This window comes from Heteronotia binoei, chromosome 19, assembly GCF_032191835.1.
Source record: "Heteronotia binoei isolate CCM8104 ecotype False Entrance Well chromosome 19, APGP_CSIRO_Hbin_v1, whole genome shotgun sequence".
NCBI classification, from domain to species: domain Eukaryota; kingdom Metazoa; phylum Chordata; class Lepidosauria; order Squamata; family Gekkonidae; genus Heteronotia; species Heteronotia binoei.
Genome location: NC_083241.1, coordinates 18,793,282 through 18,816,031, shown reverse-complemented (window position 1 = coordinate 18,816,031; position 22,750 = coordinate 18,793,282). Strand labels below are relative to the sequence as shown.

General features: G+C 45.9%; 1 protein-coding gene across 1 annotated transcript in view; it reads right to left on the bottom strand.

Moving 5' to 3' along the window:
* The window catches only part of FAH (fumarylacetoacetate hydrolase), a 60,052-nt gene that overhangs the window by 10,370 nt on the left and 26,932 nt on the right, over nt 1-22,750 (bottom strand). The window contains exons 6-12 of the mRNA XM_060260273.1: nt 19,076-19,173; nt 17,370-17,422; nt 15,666-15,765; nt 14,228-14,358; nt 10,669-10,744; nt 6,047-6,093; nt 4,180-4,281 (exon numbers count right to left, since the gene is read on the bottom strand). Of these exons, the coding sequence (XP_060116256.1) occupies nt 4,180-4,281; nt 6,047-6,093; nt 10,669-10,744; nt 14,228-14,358; nt 15,666-15,765; nt 17,370-17,422; nt 19,076-19,173 (607 nt within the window). The remainder of the gene's footprint in view (nt 1-4,179; nt 4,282-6,046; nt 6,094-10,668; nt 10,745-14,227; nt 14,359-15,665; nt 15,766-17,369; nt 17,423-19,075; nt 19,174-22,750) is intronic.

Below are 22,750 nucleotides of genomic sequence, written 5' to 3'. Positions count from 1 at the left end.
ATGGCACCTTAGCTCCCTCCAACCACGATCTCCAGGTTTTTAGTGCAAACATGACTGCGAAAGCCTCCTTGTCCCACACTGACCAATTTCTCTGCTCGTCAGAGAACTTCCGCGAGATGTAGGCACAGGGCCGTAGCTTCCCCTCCCCATCCCTCTGCATGAGAATGGCTCCTACGGCGACGTCGGAAGCGTCGCATTGGACCACGAAGCCCTTTTGCTCATCCGGGTGGCTCAGGACTGGCTCGCTAGTGAACAGTTGCTTGAGCCTGTCGAAAGCCGCCTGGCAAGCGGGCGTCCAGTTTAGCTTGGCCCCGGGGCGTTTCGCGTCCTCCCCCTTCGTCCTGAGGAGGTCAGTCAGGGGTAGGGCGATTTGGGCGAACCCCTCAATGAATCCTCTGTAAAAATTGGAGAATCCGAGAAATGATTGGAGCTGTCTACATGTCCTCGGGGGAGCCCACTCTAAGACCGCCTGGACTTTCACCGGGTCCATGGCTAGTCCGTCCCTGGACACTCGGAATCCGAGGTAGTCCAATTCAGTGCGGTGAAATTCACATTTAGACAGTTTGGCATACAGCTGGTGCTCTAGCAGGGTGGTCAGCACCTCCCTCACCAATTTTACATGGGACTGCTCATCCTGCGAGTAAATAATGATGTCATCCAGGTACACCACCACCCCCTTGTACAGAAATTTTCTCAACACATCATTTATAAAGTTCATGAATACCCCAGGCGCCCCCTGCAACCCAAACGGCATAACCAAATACTCAAATTGTCCCATTGGGGTGTTGAACGCCGTCTTCCACTCATCCCCCTCTTTGATGCGCACTCGGAAGTACACGTCTCTCAAGTCGAGTTTTGTGAAGATTTCCCCCCCCCCCCGCCACCGTGTTCAATAAGTCTTTGATGAGGGGGATGGGGTAGGCATTGGACATTGATATCGCGTTTATCCCGCGAAAGTCAGTGCAAAGTCTAAGCGTATTATCCTTCTTCTTTCTAAACAAAACTGGGGCCGCGTGAGGGGCCGTTGCGGGTCTGATGAAACCTCTCTTCAAGTTCAAGTCTAAGAATTTGCGCAGTTCCTTTTTCTCAGCCCACCCCATCTGGTAGAGTTTGGCCCGGGGCAGACTTTCCCCGGGGATTAGCTCTATAGCACAGTCTGTGTTCCGATGGGGAGGTAATTGGTTGGCGTCCTGCTCGCTGAAAACCTCCATCAGGTCGCGATAGGCGCTCGGGACCTGGTGCACCTCCTCTACCAGGACGCACGCCCTCTCTCGGGCGGCGGGCGCTCGCGGCCCCCATGCCGGGTTCCATAGGTGCCCGCTACAGTCTGGGTCGGGGAACCTGATGGTCTGTGCCTTCCAGCGGATAAGGGGCTCATGTTTTTCCAGCCACCCCACTCCCAACACCACGGGATAGCCGCACGCTTGGGCAATGACAAAAGTCTCCAGGTCCCAATGGCCCTCAATCCCCAAGGGGCATAGCTCTGTTTCCTGCGTACACGGTCACCCCCCCCCATCACCGACTTGTCCATCTGCTCAAACAACATGGGGTGGGGCAGTTGTGCGTGATCCAGTCCCAGGGCCTCCACCACCTTGGGGGAGATTAGTTCCCGGTTGCACCCTGAGTCTATGAGGGCTCGAATCTGCAGGAATCTTTTCAATTTTGGGTTCAATAGTTTTACCATCACAAAGTACAGTCTTCCCGTGGTTTTTACCGTTAGTGGTGCCTTTTCCCGATCGACCTGCTGGTTGGCACCGCTCAAAGCAGGTCGAAGTCGTTTCCCGCCGGCTCCTCTTCCCACGCGAGGTCGGCCAGTTCCGCGGACAGGCGGACCTCTTCTTCCTGCAGCTCCTCCTGCACCATCAACGCGCTGCTTTTCGCTGCATCCTTAGGGCGGCCAGGGGCCTTCTTGGGGGCCGGGGTGCTCTGCCTGATTGACCCCGGCGCCGGGGCGGTCCCAGAGGGAGGCTGAGGGCAGTTGGAGGCAAGGTGACTTGGGTCGCCGCACCGGAAGCAACGGCGGGGCCCCGCCGGCGCGACCCCCGGCGGTTTCTTGGCTTTAGGGGGGTCGACCTTCCCCGGGGTGGTCTTGGGTCCCCCCTTGCCCGCCGCCAGCACCTGGCGCAGCATGGCCACTCTTTTCAGGTTGGTTTCCACCTCTCCCGCGAGCTGGATCCACCCCACTAGCGTGTCTGGTTGGGCTTGGGTGAGAGCCCGATCCAGGATGCTGGGGTTCAGCCCGTTAGTGAAGTGCTCGATCTTCATCACTTCGTTCCAGTTCCGGGCTCGGGCGGCGTTCGCCTGGAAATCTGCCGCATATTCTCGGATGGATCGGGCCCCCTGCTTCATGTTCCGCAGCGCTGAAAGCGCTCAGGCCTCTTGCAGGGGGTCCTCGTACTGGGTCAGTAGAGCTTGCACGAACGTGTTCACGAAGTGCAGGAGCGGGCTGTTGGTTTCACACAGGCTCACATACCACTTCTTAGCAGGACCCCGCAGCTTCGACCCCAAATAGTCCACTCGGCTCACCTCATCAGGGAACAGATCTCCCCAGTAGTACATGTAGCTATTCGCTTGGATTGCAAAATAGTTCACTTCCTCCGGATCCCCGTCGAAAGTTGCATCCAGCTCTCGACCCCCCCCCAGGTCTCGCTGTCTGGCCGGGGCGGGGGCCGCCGGCGCTTGGGGCGCCACCAGCGCGGGGGGCGCCGCCGGCGCTTGGGGGCCCGCTGGGGCGACAGGTGGAGGTTGGCTTGGCCGTCCTCACGGCCCCGCTGGCACCGGCTGTTGCTGGCGGGTCCCGGTTATCCCCAATGCTCTCCCCAGCTGGGCGGTTAGGGTCTGCAATTGTTCCTTGAGGTCCTTCACTGCCCCGTCGACCTCGCGGCGGACCATTGACCGGAACATCTGGTAGTCCTCGTCGGGCGGGTCCTTGGGTTTCGGCCCCCCGTCCTCCTCTTCACACTCCGCACCTTCGCTCCCGCTGCCCAGGGCTTGTGTCACGGTCGCCTCGGCTCCTTCCTCCGGCTCGCCCAGGTTGGTAGCCGTGGCTTCGGCCAGCTGCACCCGCTTGGTGTGGTGGGTCATGATCGCCTCCCGGCGGATCGGGGCCTGGTCCATTAGCGTGGTCGAGGTCCTCGGCTGGTATTGCCGGGGAGTAACTACCAGCTGAAACTGGGGAGGGGAAGCCGCGGTCCTTCTGGCAGTGTGAATGTGCCAGGGTGTCTCGGCCCCCTCCGCTCTTGTTGGGAGTTCTCCGTTGTCCGGAGGCTGGTCGGACATTGCCTTTTCAGTTGCCGGAAAGGTTGAACTCCAAAATAGGGAGTCCTTCAAAATGTCAAGTCGGCTGGATTCAATAACGAGTCTTTGGGTAAAACAAAGCTTCTAGTTTATTGAAAGCAGAACTGAAGACCATGATAGAGATTGAAGGACTGGGGTACATGGACAGTAACCAAGCATTTAAGGTATAGATCAAAGGATTCCTACGGGCGGGGCACTCTATGCAGTATATTTTCGCACAAGGATGTTACTCCCTCGTTCCCAAGCCAAGGCCTTGGCGCTTAACACCCTCACAGACACCCAGCTTGAGAAGGCTCCACAATCTTGTTCACATATCAGCATTTCAAAGCAGACTACACAACAAAGGCATAGCTAAGAGGAGGAGTGGGGGGAGGAGAGGTAGCTAGCAGCATCGGTGTTCCGTAAGAGCCCAGAATCGCTTGCTTCTGAACCAGAGTTAGACAACATGTTAATAACAATACAGCAGACTTGACAAGTTGGGGGTGGGGGATGTGGTGGGGGTGGCACTGAAAGTGTGATGATGATGATCTTCCTGCTTTGTATTTCACTTCCAGGGAAAACCCAGAAGCAACTGCATTAGCTCTAGGAATTGCAGGAAACTCTATAGCTGAACATGGTATGGCTTTACTATAGAGTTTTCTGGCAACTCCTAGAACTATGCTGTTGCTTTCAGGTTTTCCCTGGAAATGACATCATCATGCTCTCAATGCTGGTGAGTTTTTAAAATCCCCCTCCCACCACTGCTTGGAATGGCCACAGGGAACAGGGACTTAGGGTGGCAGATTCACCACCCCACTAAGCCTAGTTGGGTTCACACTTATTTCTGTCTCTAATCCAAATATGATCACTTTGGATAGCATGATGGCTACTGAAAATGCTTACAGGTCCACTGATGGTTCCAGAGGCTAGGAGGTCTCCAGGTCTAAGGTTGCAGCCATTGATAGTGTGGTGAGCTAGCTGTTGTTTCATGGTCCAGTACATGTGCTGAGAACAAAACAGAAGCAGTTGAAGGTCCATGGTCACTGCTCAGCAGGTTTCATTCTTCCCACACTAATCAAAAGAGATTAACTGTCTGGGACATCCTTCCTCTGAGACTCAGAATCTTTTACAGCAACTGAAACAAGCTTTGAGAACTAACACTCATCTATGAGACTCAGTGATTTTTTCCCCAAATCTACAGTGCAATTACAAGCACAGTGAGGAAGGGGCCAAGACATCCATCATACTCTCTTCCCCTAGGAGTTCACGGTTGATAGTCACCATTTTTACTCCCCCTCAGTGGTGCCACAGCATTTTCAATTCCTTTATCTTGTTCTGTAGAGTAAACAGCTGTCATTCACTTCTATAGCAAAAATGTAACAAAGGGGCAGCAAACAGCATCACTGGGAAGGGCTCAGAACCTCTTCCCACCCTGAATCCTGACACTGGCAAGCCAAATATCTGTTTTGCTCTCACCCAAACAGCTCACAACGGGGCATTTTTGGTAGAAAAAGCCCAGCAGGAACTCATTTTCATATTAGGCCTCACCCCCTGGCACCAAGCCAGCCAGAACTGCGTTCCTGCTCAAAAAAAGCTCTGGCCCATAAAAATCCTGCTTCCCTTTTTGCTATGAAAGTGAATGGCAGCCATTCTTTTCACAGGCAGAAACACATAATTCATTGCGGGCACCTTCCAGAGGACAGGAAAATACAGCACAATAGAAGAATCCCAAACTAGGGAACTGGGCTATGTATCCAATATTAAGTGCCAAACTAGATGTAATGGGCAATTTATATCCACACTATTGACTTTGCACATTTAAAGCAAGGGAATGTGGTGGGATCCATCCTAGCATGGTACAGTCTGCCTTCTACTGCATGTGTGAAACTGGCCTAAGCTCTGGGAGTAAAAATGGTGACTGTACATGTGGCAGGAAAAAGGTGGCAAAGTAGGGTTGCCAGCTCTGGGTTGGTAAAGCCTGGGGAGAGGAAGGACCTCAACAGGGTATAAGACCAGACAGTCCACCCTCCAAAGCACCCATTTTCTCTGGGGGAGTGTTCTATGAAGACTGGAGATCACTGTAATTCCAAGATCTTCAGTCCCACCTGGAGGTTGGCAACACTATAGCAGAGACTTAAGGTGGGAGAAGGGACTATAACCATTTCAGACCACAGGTGAAGGAACAACACCTTTAAGAACAACATTAAAAAACAACTTTCCAAGTAGGAAACTAGAACAGCAGGGAGCAGACTGTGATAGGATACCAGCCTCCAGGTGGTATCTAGAGATCTCCTGGGATTACAACTGATCTCCAGACTACACAGATCACTTCCCTGGGAGGAAATGGCTGCTTCAGAGGACGGAATTTTGTGACAATGTGCAACGCTGAGCTACCTTTCCTCCCCCCAGAATTTTCCTTCCCCAAGGACTTTTCAAGCTCAAATCAAAGTCATCTAGTCAAAGTCATCCTGCTCCTTAAAAATTATTTACAAGGAACTTTTATGGATAATGGAGCAATTGAAAATAACATCTCCATACCTACACCCTCTCATCTGAAGATTCTATCACTTCATCTTGCTTCATTTATACACCACAAGTGAGCTACATTAACAGAACTTGCTACTATTCTAGAACAGTGTCAGAGAACAGCTGTTCCATAAATGGCACTGTGATGCTGTGGTCAGTGGTCAGCTTATTAGGGAGCCCAATTCAAATCCCTGCTCAGCCAAAAATTTGGAAACAGCAACAGAAACAGAAAAATGTTTTTTACCTTATAGTTAGAGCGGCAGATAGTAGCTGGCTTGCTCATTCCCTCCCCTGAAAAAGAGGTGGAGGACACAGGAGAATCAGGACTGTGTCAATGCTGCCTTTTCAATGAACACCCAACAGCTGTCTCCAGGTGACCCTACCTGTGCAGCCTACAGAAAAGCAAATTAAGCCTATTGGAAAATGTTTGCTAAATGTCCATAATTTGTTCTGCTTCCATGAGTCACAAGGAGTGGTAAACAGGTAATATTTGAGATTTTGAGATGATAAAATCTTAAAAGGTAAAGGTAGTCCCCTGTGCAAGCACCAGTCGTAAAATCTAGGTGCACCTTATAGAAGTAGTCCTGTCTCTTCTAGTGAGTTCACACGCTCGTTCAGGCCAATGATCTTTTTCCTACGGCAGAAGAATGAGTTTGTCCTTCCCTTTTCCACTTAAGAGACATAAAGGCTGGGAAGAGCCATGGAACAAATCCCTACTCAGCCACGAAAATTTCTCTCAGCTGAATTTACCTCACAAGGTCACTGAATTTACCTCACAAGGTAAATGAAGGAGAAAAGAAGGTACGTTGCCCAGAGCTCCTCAACACGAAGGGTTAGAAACAGCAACCAATAGGCTAAGAGAGGCAGGCCAATACACCAAGGTCAATGCTCTCCGTGGAATTTGACTATACCCAATACCCTCTCCTTTTCAGGATAGTCTACTCAAACCATTTAAGAAGGATCAGAAAGTACCCATCTTGGGGAATATACTCTCTCTGAGAGCACAGCAGCTGCCCTAATGCACTCCCAAACAGTCTCATGGGCCCCTGATTGCAATCAGATCAGCTGTCTGATGCAGAAGAGTAATTTGAATATGGCATTTTTTTAAAACATGGATCAGCCCCATCACAAATCAAGGAAGGAGACTGGACACCACTTTCCAGGAAGATTACCAACTGCATTTCAGTAGTCCTATTATTACTTCCCAATGCCAAGACCTCAGCTATCTCTTTTCACACCTTGACTTTCTGATTTTTTGAAATCTGCCGCTGCCTCAGTGGTCTGTTGGGTCAGACCAGACTGACAGCAGCTCTTGGAGTTTCTGTCCATCACTGCCAGTAACAGTCACAGGAGCTGAGGAAGGGGCATGAGCACCAGCAGAGAGGAAAACTAAACTAGGGTGGCAAGTTTTAGATAAGTGCACTTGGGGCAGTACAAATTAGGGTTGCCAGCTCTGGGTTGGGAAATACCTGGAGATTTTTTTTGGGGGGGGGGGATTCTATCTCTGGGATACTTGGCAGGAAGAAGAAACAACAGCAAGAAGGCCTCACAGACCAATTCCAAAATGGCTGCTGCCCCCAGCAAAAAGGCTACAGTTTCTACTGTTCCTGCTTAGGGTTGTCGGGTCGTCTTACCTTTTCTGGAGCACGGGACTTTGGTGGGCGTTCCAGGGGGTGGGCAGGGATGTTGCATGTCCCTGGAGTGATGGCATCACCTGGAAGTGATGTAATCGTGCCAGGGATCCTATAGTATTTGGGCAAACTCTATGGGTTTTTTGACCTCAAAACCATAGACTATGCCCAAATAACCAGTGTGCCCCCAGCACGATTACATCACTTTTGGGTGATACCATTGCATCATGGATTTCATGTGGTGACGTCCCTGTTTGGTGGTGGGGCTTCCTCTGCTGAACAATTGGCTGGTGGCAGTCTGAAGCCCTGAAACTTGGGGGTTTCCCCGGTGCTGCCAGGGGAATGGCAAAACTATACTCTGCTATTGACTCTAATGGAGAGGCTGCTTTATCTATTGTTACTTGTTCTTGGTTGCACTCACTTAAGAGGATCCTTCAGGATACCAAAGGCATTAAAGAACTGCAGGAAAGTCATTCTGAAATTAGTGACTGAGCTCTCTTCAGAAGCAGACATCTGAGTGATTTACAAATGCAGAAAACAGAATCTCCCGTCTAGATGTTTCTACCTGTACCACACCCTCCATTCAACCTGAGGTAAAAACCTTAAAAGTCTAAAAGTATACTGGAAAGCAGAAATTGTTATAATACTTTACAGTTTGTGGGGGTCAGATAAAAACTGGAGGGAAAAGATATGGTGGTTTTTGCACAATCTGTTTTGAGGGACATCTTATCTCTGTCTGAGGGTGTGTATTGTGGGGAAAGGAAGGGAAGGAGACTGTAAGCTGCTCTGAGACTTTAGAGTGAAGGGTGGGGTATAAATCCAATCTCTTCTTCGTCAAAAGGGAATGGTGCTTCATATTTAAAGACTTCCTATAAGTTGGAAACGACTGGTGCTTGTACAGGGGACTACCTTTACCTTTATCTACCAATGTTACACATGAGGTTACCTAGCCCATTTTATGGGAAGAAGATATTGGATTTATATATCCCGCCCTCCACTCCGAAGAGTCTCAGAGCGGCTCACAATCTCCTTTACCTTCCTCCCCCACAACAGACACCCTGTAAGGTGGGTGGGGCTGGAGAGGGCTCTCACATCAGCTGCCCTTTCAAGGACAACCTCTGTCAGAGCTATGGCTGACCCAAGGCAGGTGCAAGTGGAGGAGTGGGGAATCAAACCCGGTTCTTCCAGATAAGAGTCCACATACTTAACCACTACACCAAACTGGCTCTCCGTTCTTAAACCATTCTTAAACCATGCCTTTGAGGCTTTTTCAATGCTCATGCCTCTAGCTCCTGATCAGGAAAACTTGAATGGGCTCCCAACTTTATCCCCTTTGGGTTCTACCTGCAAATCATCCCCAGGTATATTCTTCTGTAACTAAGACTACTAAATTGGCCTAGCAGGTGGTTGGCATGAAGATGGCCTTCAACCCATTCACACATAAGGATTTAACTATTAGGGAAAATCCATATGCCTTTGAGGTAGGAGCTGTAAAGGCCCAGGAAAAAGAAAAACAAGTCCCCTTTCCTCATTTTTCTAACAGAAAAATTAGAAATTTGGGGGCGTACTGAATAAAAATCCTATGAAATATTTTCACTACTAGCATCAGTGAGATGCTTTTAAAGACAAAGTGGGCATGCTGTAATATAGTATAATAATATAGTCCAACATATATAGTAATATAGTATAACGTATATAGTTCTTAAATCCAAGATAAATTTTCTTCCTGAGGGGAGCATGCCGTGCTTTCATTGCTTCTCTTCTGTTGCATGCCTTCTGTTGTTCTTTTGACCTGACGTGGTTGACTATGACATATATACTAGGTAAAAAGTAACTTATTGCCCTAACATGTTGGAAGATCAGGATAGAAACTGCACCAAGGACTCAGAGGAAATCTCTGAAAATTTTATTGAGAACTGAGCTCTCTCTAATGAGATTGCAAAAATTAAGGTGCATGTGCAAAGATAACATAGGGTGCATCAGCCTGCAGTTATCTCTCAAGTATGGATATATTGGCAGTTTTGCTTGCACAAAACTAAGGCATTCATAACTTGTAAATTCCATAAGTATGTAAAATACTGCAATTTTATATTTGAAGTAAGTTACAGATGATACATTTTATGTTATTAAAACAATAAAATTAGTTTAGGACAGTAAGTATTGCATATATTTCAATTCCCCCCCGCAACATTCCCCCCATTTTGTGATTTTAAAATTTCTGAAAATTTGACATCTCTACTTTGAGGGAGCAAGCTTCACAATACTGGGGCAAACACACCACTGGGAGAGGACAAAAAGGTATGTTGAGATGTTAACTTTTCTGCAACCAGCTAACCTTTCTCCTCTAGTCCAATTTTCCCATAAATGTTTTCATTTTCTTTTGTGTTGCTTCACATGTTGTAACACAGAAGACACTTTTATACAGAAACTGAAAACAGTGTCTTCCATGTAGCTTACTGCATGTAAGAATCACAAGCATTTAAAAAAAAAATACGCACAAACTGGGAATCTTACATTGGCCACCCTGTAAGCAGAGAAATGAGGGCCAGGTCAGTGATTTATCAGATGGCAATGGCTTTTATTTGGCGAAGGAGCAGTACCATATCCCTTCCCTCTCCTGAGCTCATAAACAGTCACATGTGCTGCTGGTGGAGCACAGTAGTGCTCCAGGTCCTGATGTGTGTAATCTTTCACTCCCTTTCTTGAGAAGGAAGAACAGTGCAAATCAGATAGCTACACGCAAGCTTGTGTGTGAAATATTCACAGCACACATAAAAACTGCTTTTCCATCACGAAAAACTGCCACCACCCAGTATCTAACATGGACTCAGGGGTACATATAACGAGAAAACATACATGTCATTGTCATTTGGATGAGGAATAAGTTGCATGCAAGTTTCCTCCATGTTAGATTCATATCACATGTGTAGCAGCTGTTATAACATTAAACTCCTGAGCAAAGAATATCCCCATTGTATTCCTGAACTGAGCTGAATGCCCCAGGCTAGCACAGTCTTGTCAGATCCCAGAAGCTAAGCAGGGTCGGCCTTAGTTAGTACTTGGATGGGAGACAACAAAGGAAGCCCAGGGTTACCACACAGAACCAGACAATGGCAAACCATCTCTCGCCTTGAAAACCAAATGAGGTTGGTGTAAACTGGCTGCACGACAGCATTTTCCACCACTATTCCAGAACTTCTGTTGGAACCAAGATGTGTGAGAGGGTATATGGTACCTTTAATAGAGACAAAGAGATTGATATCGAATGTATAAGGCTGGTCATCACAGAGGTAGGGCAGAGGTTTGGGATCCTGAAAGAAGAAATGTAGTGTTATAGCCACAACACAGAATTATTTATTTAAGTCATTCTTATTCAAAGAATAAAAAGCAAGAGCCCAATGGCGCAAAGTATTAAAGCTGCAGTACTGCATGTCAAGTCGGCAGATTCAATAACGAGTCGTTGTTGATACAAAGAAACTACTTTATTGATACTGATACTTGAGGCCTGAGCCAAGCATTGAAAAGACTAAAGAACATACTGTAGATGCATGGCATATAAGGGATACTTCAAAGGAATTCCTAAGGGGGAGATTATGCAGGGAACATTCACTCATTGATGTTACCAATTCGTTCTCAAGCTTGCATGGCCTTGATCGTAGTGGGCTCCTGACTCCCTTCTGTGAGCCAGGCCTGAGAAGGCACAGATAAGACTTTCACATATTTCAAAGGAAAGCTACCCTCTACAGGAAAGGAGGGGGTAGGGAGAGTATGAGCTAGCAGCATTTGGTTATACTTTGGTTCTACCCAGAATGCTCTTTGACTGAGCCAGAGTTATAGACAGACTTGACACTGCAGTCCTAAGCTCTGCTCGCAACCTGAGTTCAATCACCGGCAGAAGCTGGGTTTTCAGGTAGCCAGCTCGAGGTTGACTCAGCCTTCCATCTTTCCGAGGTCAGTAAAATGAGTACCCAGCTTGCTGTGGGGGGGAAAGTGTAGATGACTGGGGAAGGCAATGGCAAACCATCCTGTAAAAAGTCTGCCGTGAGAACATTGTGAAAGCGACATTACTCCAGCGTCGGAAACGACTGGTGCTTGCACAAGGGACCTTTTTCCTTTCCTATTCATAGAATCATAGAGTTGGAAGGGAGCTTCAGGGTCATCTAGTCATCTCGTCAAACCTCCTGCACAGTGCACGAAATTCACAAGTTACCCCCCCACACACACACACAAACACACATCCCCAGTGACCCCTGCTCCATGCCCAGAAGATGGCAAAAATCTCCAGGATCCCATGCCAATCTGGCCTGGAGAAAAATCTCTGACTGACCCGAAGGTGTCAATCAGCATTTCTCTGGGTGTGTAAGAAGGGGCCACAAGAATTAAACATTGATGCAACACATCCTGCCCTCCCTTTTCATGATCTACCAAGAATCAGCATTGCTGACAGATAGCAACCTCCAAAGAATAAGATCCCACCATCTCCTGAGGAAGCCTGTTCTACTGAGGAACTGCTCAGCCAGGAAATTCTTCCTAATGTTTAGCCAAAAACTCTTTTGATTTAATTTCAACCCACTGGTTCTGGTTCGACCTTTGGGGCAACAAAAAACAACTCTGCACCATCCTTTATATGACAGTCCTAGGCTAAACATACCCATCTCCTTCAGCCTTTCCTGATAAGAATTGTTCCTCAGACCCTCACCATCTTTGTTGCCCTCTGCTGGACACGTTCCAGCTTGGCTATCTCCTTCATTAATTGTGGTGTCCAAAAATGAACACAATACTCTAGATGAGGTCTAACCACAGCAGAGAAAAACAATGCCATCACGTTGCGTGATCTGGACAATATACATCTGTTGATACAGCCAAAAATTGCATTTGCCTTTTTAGCCAGAGCATCAGACTGCTGACTCATGTTCAGTATATGGTCCACTAAGACCCCTAGATTGTTTCCAGCCTGCCTGGACAGCAGCAGCTGCTGGGGGCTTGGCCAGCCCCCACCAGGGGCTCCTGTGACCGTGGCAGGCTGGCTCACAGTTGGCCTGGCCTGCCTGGGCAGGCCGTTGTTGCCTGGAGAACCATTGTCCCCCAGCCAGGCAGCAAGACAAGTCTCCCCATCCAATAATAATGCATTTGATTTTTCCTTCCTAAATGCAGAACTTTACAATTATCCCTGTGCCCGCTTTGGTGTGGAGGGAGGGATACAAATCTAAATAATGACGACGACAACAATAATATTCATTTTATCTATTTTAGCCCAGTTTTCCAGCCTGTCAAGATCATCCTGTATCCTGTCTCTGTCTTCTACTGTATTTGCAACCCCTCCCAATTTAGTATCATCCGCAAATTTAATAAGAATTCCTTCTGTCCCTTCAGCCAAATTATAAAGATATTAAACAAAACAGGTCCCAAGACAGATCCTTGAGGCACTCCACTTGTCAATCCTCTCCAAGAGGATGAGGAACCATTCACAAGCACTCTTTGGGTGTGATCTGTCAACCAGTTACAGATCCACCAAACAATAATGGGATCTAAACCACATTTTACCAACTTGTCAACAAGGGTATTATGAAGTGCTCACAGCAGGTACAGTGCTGTGTGCTCCTTACGTTTATCCTCAACAGCTCTCTAAGATAGGTTAGGCTGAGAGAGAGAGAGAGAGAGAGAGAGAGACTGGCACAGAGCTTTGTCGCACAGAGATGGAACTGAAACTAGGTCTCTCAGATCCTAGTCTAACCACTATACCAGATCCTGGTCTAACCACTACTATACCAGACTCTGGTTCTTCACTCATGCAGGTTCATCACAGCTTGGTGATCTGCATGTGTGAACGAGTCATCAGAGAGCAAGTAACACAGGAGAACATTGGTATCCTCTCAGATGTTCATCATTGTGAGCCTGTTCACACATACAGGTTGCCTGCTATACGATCTAGATGAGACAATGCATACTCATGTGCGAACTGCTCATAGAAGGAGCAAGTCTGATTGCATCCGATCAATTTCACAGTGAGGAATTTGAAGTAACTGGTCCAGTGTGCACTCAGTATGGCTAGAAACTTTATACACGTTAATTTTTCTAGCATCAGGCAAATCAAATACTGCTTGAAATGGAGTCGTTGGTCTCAAGAAATCCTTTTGTTCAGATTGCAAGGCATGGCCAGCAAGCACCTCAGTTGCTGGCAAAAAAAAATCTCAGTTTAATACCCCCCATATTAATTCCTGCCCCCCCCCCCCGCCGAATCCCAAAGCAGGGCTTGGATTCACCAAAGTGTTTGCACAGATGGAATTAGTTCTGTTTGTAGAAAGTCACTTTCTGCCTTCCCCAGTCATCTACACTTTTCCCCCAGCAAGCTGGGTACTCATTTTACTGACCTCAGAAGGATGGAAGGCTGAGTCAACGTCGAGCCAGCTACTTGAACCCAGCTTCCGCCAGGATTGAACTCAGGTCGTGAGCACAGCTTAGGACTACAGTACTGCAGCTTTACCACTCTGCGCCAAGCAGTAGCATTAGTCAGGCCCAAACTGTAATGACTGAGCTGGTGGCTACAATACCACCATCTTGTCACCATAGTGGAGTGCAGTCATGAGCATGCTAACAGCAGCTTCTGGGACCAACTACTACAAAAATTTGGTGCATGAATCCTACTGTCAGAGTCCTCAAATGGAAATTGCCCAGTGCTTTATTATCATGCTAAGATGAGAGAGAGGAGGATGCTCCCAACGCACTGTTAGAATCAAGTTATGTACACATTTTCCTATCAAAAGACAAAATACATCCGCTCATGCTTTACTAACCTGGATAGGGTTTGGCAGTGCAAATGGTTGCAGAGCTTCCATTGTGATCACCCATGGAGAGATGGTTGTACCAAAACTCTTGCCCAAAAATGGGCCCAGAGGCACATATTCCCACTTCTGAATGTCACGAGCTGGAAGGGGGGGAGAAGACAACAGCAATTATATTATTATACTAATACTGGGCAAAAGTGTTGCTGGTTATTTCAAAACTAGTCTTGTCCTCTGTGCTACTCTCTCAGTTACAAATCCGTCTTTCAACCAGGATTTCGTCTCCTCTAGGGCTGAGTGCTCACAGCAGTTATTAAGTAGCATAGTAACTTCTGATTTATCCTCTCTTCCCTGTTGCATATAAGATCTGAGTAGCTCAGCCAATATGAATAGAGACCCTTTTGCTGGCCCATATCCCTCTGTGACATCAGGCAAGCTCAACCAATCTTACAAGAAAGTTAATCAAATTCCTTAATGTATTTATAGATATTTCTAAAGACAGCTATATATCTAATAGCCATGTATGGTGGCTCAGTGCTGGCTCAAAGGGATGGCAGCTCAGTGGTAGAGCATCAGCTTGGTAAGCAGAAGGTCCCAGGTTCAATCCCAGGCATCTTCAACTAAAAAAGGGTCCAAGCAAGGAGGCATGAAAAACCTCCGCTTGAGACCCTGGAGAGCCGCTGCCAATCTGAGTAGACAATACTGACTTTGATGCACCGAGGGTCTGCTTCAGTATAAGGCAGCTTCATATGTTCACCATTTATGGATATCTAAATCTTTGGAATGAGGCCACACCAGCACTAAACAGATTTTTCTGTGACTCTGGGGGACTCCCTAGTTTTCAGAAAACTCTGAAATTAAAAAAAAAAATCACTGTCAGGGTAAAACTGGAGACTGATGGGTAAATGTTCCCTTCTTAACTATGTATAACAACAGGGGTTCAGTTAATTACTCTCAACATTCCACAATCACAAAGGGTACATTTACACATCAGTCTCCAATTCTGATACATTTGCCTCACTATGTGCACACACACACACACCCCCTGGAATTAAATCCAAACAACTGGTGACCACATAATCTAAGCTTGCTATTCCTGCTGGTCCTTGCCATCTGTTAAACATCTTCATTCATGCTAATTTGCTGCTCACCCTCTACTTATATTTTGTCAATAGCACTAATAATCCCTGTTCCCAATCAATGCAACAACATTCTCTTCTTGCACTGGGCCTTGAGCCCCACTAAGAACCAGTTCTAGTCAGCTCCATGACCAGCTACTCCAGTGTGCAGTCATTTACGACATCCAGAAACCTCATCTCTACCATAAGAGCACACATTTGCTCAGTCAGTGTGAGGCCAGCATTCAAACATTCTTTCCTTCTCCATATATAACCTTCTCTTGAATGTCTCCATAGGCTTCTTCCTGGAGAACAAAAACTGCATCTCTTACCGCTCCAGTCATTCATTAGAACCATCCCAAAGATGTGTTTGTGAGCTTCCTGGATGGGAATGGCCTCCCCAAGCCTGTTTCCAGGGCCCACAAAGGACGCCTGAAAAGCAACAGAAGATGGAATTTAAAAAAAAAATGGGAATTGCTATTTTATACAAAGGCCTAAGAGTTTTGCCATTTCATGAACTCAAGGGATGCCGAGAGGTTAAGTGTGCAATTTCTTCCATTCATTTGCTTTAATTCTATTTGGGTAACAAAAGCCCTTTGGTGCTTGGGCAATTGTGGACCCAGAAGTCTTTGAGGCAATGGGGCCAAAGGCATGGTGCTGAGGGGTGGAATTGCATCTACTGAATGAGCCAACCAGATTTTTGGCTGCAGGAATCAATATGTATCCAGGGGCTTAGCAATGCATGAACCTCTCCATGTCTTCCGGCTTCCCTGCATCCCTTTTCTTGCCTGCCCCTTTGCCTCAGTGGTTGTGCAGAACGAGGACTGGGGGCCACCCAGTTATGACTCTCCCTTATTGTTAGTGGGCAATCTTGGGCAGTCACAGATGTGGTGGAACTACCTGCCTGCAAGGGAGCAGTGTCATGCCAGGTTTGGTGCTTCCTGCTACCAAGGAAGAATGGATGGCTGAAGGCAAGAGGTGGCAACCTTTGTAGACCAAGTGCTCCCTTTCCAAAGAAGCTGTTGTGCTGGCAAACAAAATCAGCCAGCCATGCTTGAAGCAATTTGCTCTCCAGTGGCATTGCCTGCATCTTAGGGCTTGTAGCTGTGCATGTCTGGATGGCCATGGTGGGCAGAGGCCATACCTTTGCACTGCCAGTGCTTCAATTGTTTGAGCAAAGATCTGGCCCAGGGGGAGATGGGGGGGGGGCTGACCACCTCAGGTTGAAGGTTTTTGGCACTCTCCACAATTGCCTGGATGGCACTAGAATCCAACTCTACTTTCACATAAGCTTGGCTGCACGTCCAAGGTTTAGCGTTGCCCACTCTGGGTTGGGAAATTCCTGGAGATTTGTGGGTGGTGGATTCTAGGGCAAGCACCATTTCAGAAGGGGAGGGATCTCAGCTGGAATCCACCCTCCAAAGCAGTAATTTTTCTGCAGAGGAAAAATCTGTCATCTGCAGAGCAGCTGTAACTCCAGGAGATACCAAGGCCCCACCTGGAGGTTGCAGCAGAACCGTGAATTATATTTCAAAATATCAGAATAGTTATATATATAAATATCCAATAAACTCATTTAAATATGCAAAAATATTTTATCAACGATTTGACAGCAAACATTTATACTAGCACAAGTATAAATGTTTTGCTTTCAAATAATTGATAGAATATTTTGCATATTTAAATGAGTTTATTGGATATTTATATATAAATATTTGTTCTGATATTTTGTAATATTATTCACCATTCTGGTATAGTGTTGCTGTCTCTTCTGTGAGTCTCCCTTATTGTATTGTTGTTCCCACCTGGAGGTTGGCAACCATACCAAAAATCTGAGGCCAGGGGACATTCCAGGTAGAAGGATTTTCCCCTACAATGAACTCCAGCTTTCTCTTGTGCTGCTTCAGTGAATGTTTGAGCAACATAGTTCAAACCATTATATGTATAAATGGATTCTCTAATAAGGTTATTTAAGCCTAAGAGGGAAAAGAGGAGAAAACTGAGCAGGGAGGGGGTAGAGAAAAATAATCTCCTACCATTTCTAACTCAATATCTAGAAGTTTACAGGGACCAAACACTGGAGGTTGATCTGGAATCAGAACAGAAAGAAACAATCAATAAGCATATTGTGACCAAGAGGGAAATGCAAAAGTCTTAAAATACCTGACAAAACACTTGTCAGGAACTGGGTCCCTGTTTTTATGTGCTATGATTCTGGGAAAAGTGAGAGACTAAACCTCAGCATTATTGTCATTGCTTATTAATAATGACTTTCCTTATTTCCTTATTTACAGTTTATATTCCAATCCCAAAGAAAAGTAATGCCAAAGAATGTTCAAACTATCGCACCATTGCACTCATTTCACATGCCAGCAAGGACATGTTAAAGATCCTACAAGCTAGGCTTCAGCAGTATGTAGATCGGGAACTACCAGAAGTTCAAGCTGGGTTTCGGAGAGGTAGAGGAACTAGAGAGCAAATTGCCAACATTCGCTGTATTATGGAGAAAGCACGGGAGTATCAGAAAAACGTCTATTTCTATTTCATTGGCTATGCTATGTTGTGTGAATCACAACAAACTGTGGCAAGTCCTTAAAGACATGGGAGTGCCAGACCACCTTACATGTCTGAGAAACTTGTATAAGGGTCAAGAAGCAACTGTCAGAACAGGCTGTGGAACATCTGATTGGTTTAGAATAGGAAAAGGAGTTTGACAAGGATGTATATTGTCACCCTGCTTATTTAATTTATATGCAGAATACATCATGTGGAATGCTGGCCTGGATGAAGCAGAAGCCAGAATTAAGATTGCAGGAAAAACATTAACAACCTCAGATATGCAGATGACACCACTCTAATGGCAGAAAGTGAGGAGGACCTAAAGAACCTCTTGTTGAGGGTGAAAGAGGAGAGCACAAAAGTGGGCTTGAAACTCAACATCAAAAAAACTAAGATCATGGCATCAGGCCCCATCACTCCTTGGCAAATAGAAGGGGAAGATGTGGAAGCAGTGACAGACTTCACATTTCTGGGATCCAAGATCACTGCAGATGGTGACTGCAGCCATGAAATTAAAAGACGTTTGCTCCTTGGGAGCCCCTTGGACTGTAAGAAGACCAAATCAGTCAGTCCTAAGGGAAATCAACCCAGATGGTTCCCTGGAAGGTCAGATGCTGAAGCTGAAACTCAAATACTTTGGCCACCAAATGAGAAGGGAGCACTCACTGGAGAAGATCCTGACACTGGGAAAGACAGAAGGCAAAAGAAGAAGGGGACGGCAAAAGATGAGATGGCTGGACAGCGTTACTGATGTAACAAACACGAATTTGAGGAGGCTTCGGAGGATGGTGGAAGACAGGAGGGCCTAGCGTGACTTTGTCCAGGGGGTCGCAAAGAGTCGGACTCAATTGTGTGACTGAACAACAACAATTACTTATTTCACTTATGGTTGTGGTCACATTTATTTCTATATTTATATTCTTTGGTATGTATTCATCTTATATATATAAATGAATATATATTCATCTCATATTCACTAGACATATTACTCACCTTATACTTATCATATAACCAGACTTATGTTTTGTAGCTTTGGAATTGTTTCATAAGAGGGGTGGGCTTGCATCTCAGGGAAGTCTGATTGATACTGAACAAAACCTGACAGCACCTTGCTGTGCATACATCGATTAATTGTCATTTGTCAAACTGAAAGCACATTCCAGTGGGATGTGATGAGACTCACCATCATTGGGCTTCATCTGCCCCAGTGGCCTCCGAATTGGTGTCCGGGATACAACGATGGAAGAAGCACGCCCATGATAGCCAATGGGTAAGTGCAGCCTTGGAAAAGACAAATGCTTATCAGACACATCACATAACTATGAAGTCACAGCTAGATGGCAAAAACAGGATTTGGGTCTCAGTTACATGGTACAGAGCTATTTTCTGTTGCTCCAGAAGGTCAGATCAGAACCAATAGGTTGAAACTGAATTACCGGTAAATGTTTTTGGCAAAATGTTAAGAACTTCCTGACAGTTAAGAGCGGTTCCTCAGTGGAACAGGCTTCCTCAGGAGATGGTAGGCCCTTCTTCTCTGGAGGTTTTTAAACAGAGGCCATCTGACAGCAATGCTGATTCTGAGAACTTAGGCAGGTCATGAGTAGGAGGGCATGAAGGGTTGCATCAGTGCTTAGTTCTCGTGGCCCCTTCTTACATCCCCAGGGACATGCTGATCACCACTTTGGGGGTCATACAGCAATTTTTCTTCATGCCAATTTGGCCAGGGATCCTGGAGGATTTTTTTTACCATCTTTTGAGCATGGAGTGTGTGCGTAGGGGGGGTGGTATTTGTGAATTTCTGCATTGCCTAGGGGGTTGAACTAGATGATCCTGGAGATCCCTTCTGTGATTCTATACAAGTACAGGTTTGCTTTGCTTCCCTTCATCATCTCTGCAGAGACTCAACTGGATTTTGGCCTGAACCTAAAACAAGCCAGAACATCCTTATCTATCTGCAAGGCGAAAACAAAGTAGAAACAAGATGTATCCTGAGTCAGGCCACTGGTCTATCAAGGTAAAAAAATTCTACTCTGACTGGCAGCTGCTCTCCATGGTTTCAGGTGTAGGTCTTTCTCATCACTGCCTACTTTGGTCCTCTAAACTGGAGATGCTGGCCACTGAACCTGGGGCCTTCTACATACCAAGCAAATGTTCTACTATCAAGTCACAGAGGTTACCCTAGTTAAGGCATTTGCCACTACCATTGACATTAAGTCAATTATTTCAAGGATGTCATTTCTATCATTACAAAGATCAGAACAGGCATGTATTTGAAATGCTCAGTTTTTCACACCAAGGATGGCCATCTAAACTCCTCTCATTTCTTGCATGTATGCACATTGCTGAAGCCTACAGTGCTGTTTCTGTTGAGCTTGTTTTTCTTATCATTGTGGTTCTGTTCTTTTGTTTGCATCAGCTGATAATCCAACTGTCAAGCTCCTTATTTTAGCCAACTATATCATGCCCACGGCCCTGATCAGTCTCCATTATTTACGACCCAGGAGACACATAGGCCCTGCCATCTGGCAGCAGAATGTTTATGATATCAAAAGGTCCTGCTGTGTGTCAAGGATTACTCCCCAAATTCACAGGCTCGCTTATCTCTTCGCAGTATAGTGTGAGAATACTTTTGTAGTAGGAAAGATAGTTGTTGCTTGAACCTCTGAACCTAGGATTCAAATGAAGCGCCTTTAATAATGTTGTATGATACTCTATTTAGCAAGCGTGTAACTTCTTGTATCTCAGTAATTCCACTGACTCTGTCAAGTGGAGCACCTTTGAATTCCTGAATAAACCAGTTCATTTGAAAATAACAAAGGACTTCATTATTAGAAATACCGGGGCTTGACACAAACCAATAAAAATGCCAAAAGTTCAAAGATGAGAACACTATTAATAAAAACTGGGGCGGGGGAGGGGGGAACTATGACAGAAAAAGACAGAGAATGAAATCTCAGCATGGGGCTAAAAGTACCATACTACTGTACCATCCTGTACTACTAACTAGTTATTGTAATAGATTTTATTATTATTTATATTGATGTACTCCGCCCTGAGCCCCCATGGGGGAATGGGCGGAATATAAATAAACTAATAATAATAAAAAGTACAAAACAGCTTCAGCACCAAAAAAGACTTCTCAAGTAGTTGCAAAAGAAGTTTTAATGAAGAAGCATGTAGCAAACACTTGTAACAGGTGTGTGCAAGGCTACTGCCTTGCCAGACTAACTTAAAACGAAACTCACAAACTAAATTTAGGTTACAAGTTAATGGCCCTCCTCTCCTGGTTAAATCTCCCACTTGAACCTCTTTGAAATGTTTTTCAGGATCTAGTGTTACTCTCAGTCAAGGCTGCATTCCAGTTAGGTACCAACGGAAGATATTTACTATCTCCATCGCCAAGGAGGCGAGATTAGGTCTCAGCTTCCTACCATAGCTTTCCCACTAATATTGCTCCATAAGTTAGAATCATAGAGTTGGAAGGGACCTCTAGGGTCATCTAGTCCAACCCCTGCACAATGCAGGAAACTCACAAACATCTCCCCCTAAATTCCTAGGATCTTCATTGCTGGCAGATGACCATCTAGCCTCTGTTTAAAAACCTCCAAGGAAGGAGAGCCCATCACCTCCCGAGGAAGCCTGTTCCATTGAAGAATTGCTCTGTCAGGAAGTTCTTCCTAATGTTGAGCTGGAAACTTTTTTGATTTAATTTCAACCCATTGGTTCTGGTCCTACCTTCTAGGACCACAGAAAACAATTCCACACCATCCTCTAGATGACAGCCCTTCAAGAACTTGAAGGTGGTGATCATACCACCTCTCAGCCGCCTCCTCCCCAGGCTAAACATCCCCAGCTCCTTCAACCTTTCTTCATAGGACTTGGTCTCCAGACCCCTCACCATCTTCATCACCCTCCTCTAGACCCCTTCCAGCTTGTCTATATCCTTCTTAAAATGTGGTGCCCAAAACTGAACACAATACTCCAGGTTCAGGTCTTACCAGAGCAGAGTAAAGCGATACCATCACATCACGTGATCTGGACACTATACTTCTGTTCATACAGCCAAAATTGCATTTGCCTTTTTAGCCACCGCATCACACTGTTGACTCGTGTTCAGAGTATGATTCACTAAGACCCCCAGATTCCTTTCGCACATACTACTGCTAAGACAAGTCTCCCCCATCCTATAACCATGAATTGGATTTTTCCTACCTAAATTCAGAACTTTACATTGATCCCTGTTAAAATTCATTTTATTGGTTTTAGCCCAGTTTTCCAGCCTGTCAAGGTCATCCTGTATCCTGTTTCTGCCTTCTACTGTATTTGCAACCCCTCCCAATTTAGTATCATCAGCAAATTTAATAAGCATTCCCCTATTCTTTCATCCAAATCATTTATAAAGGTGTTGAACAAAACAGGTCCCAGGGCAGATCCTTGAGGCACTCCGCTTGTCACTCTTCTCCAAGAGGATGAGAAACCATTCACAAGCACTCCTTGGGTGCGATCTGTCAACTGTTACAGATCCACCTAACAGTAACAGGATCCAAACCACATTTTACCAACTTGTCAACAAGGATAGTATGTGGAACCTTATCAAAAGCCTTACTGAAATCAAGATAAACGATGTCTACAGCATTCCCCTGATTCAGCAAGGTAGTCATTTTCTCAAAAAAAAAGAGATCAGGTTAGTCTGACATCACTTGTTCTTGAGAAACCCACATCCATTCTTTCTAAATGTTCCAGGGCCGACTGTTTGATGAGTTGTTCTAAAACTTTTCCAGGTATAGACGTCAAGTTGATGGGTCAGTAGTTACCCGGATCCTCTTTTTACCCCTTCTTGAAGATGGGGACAACATTT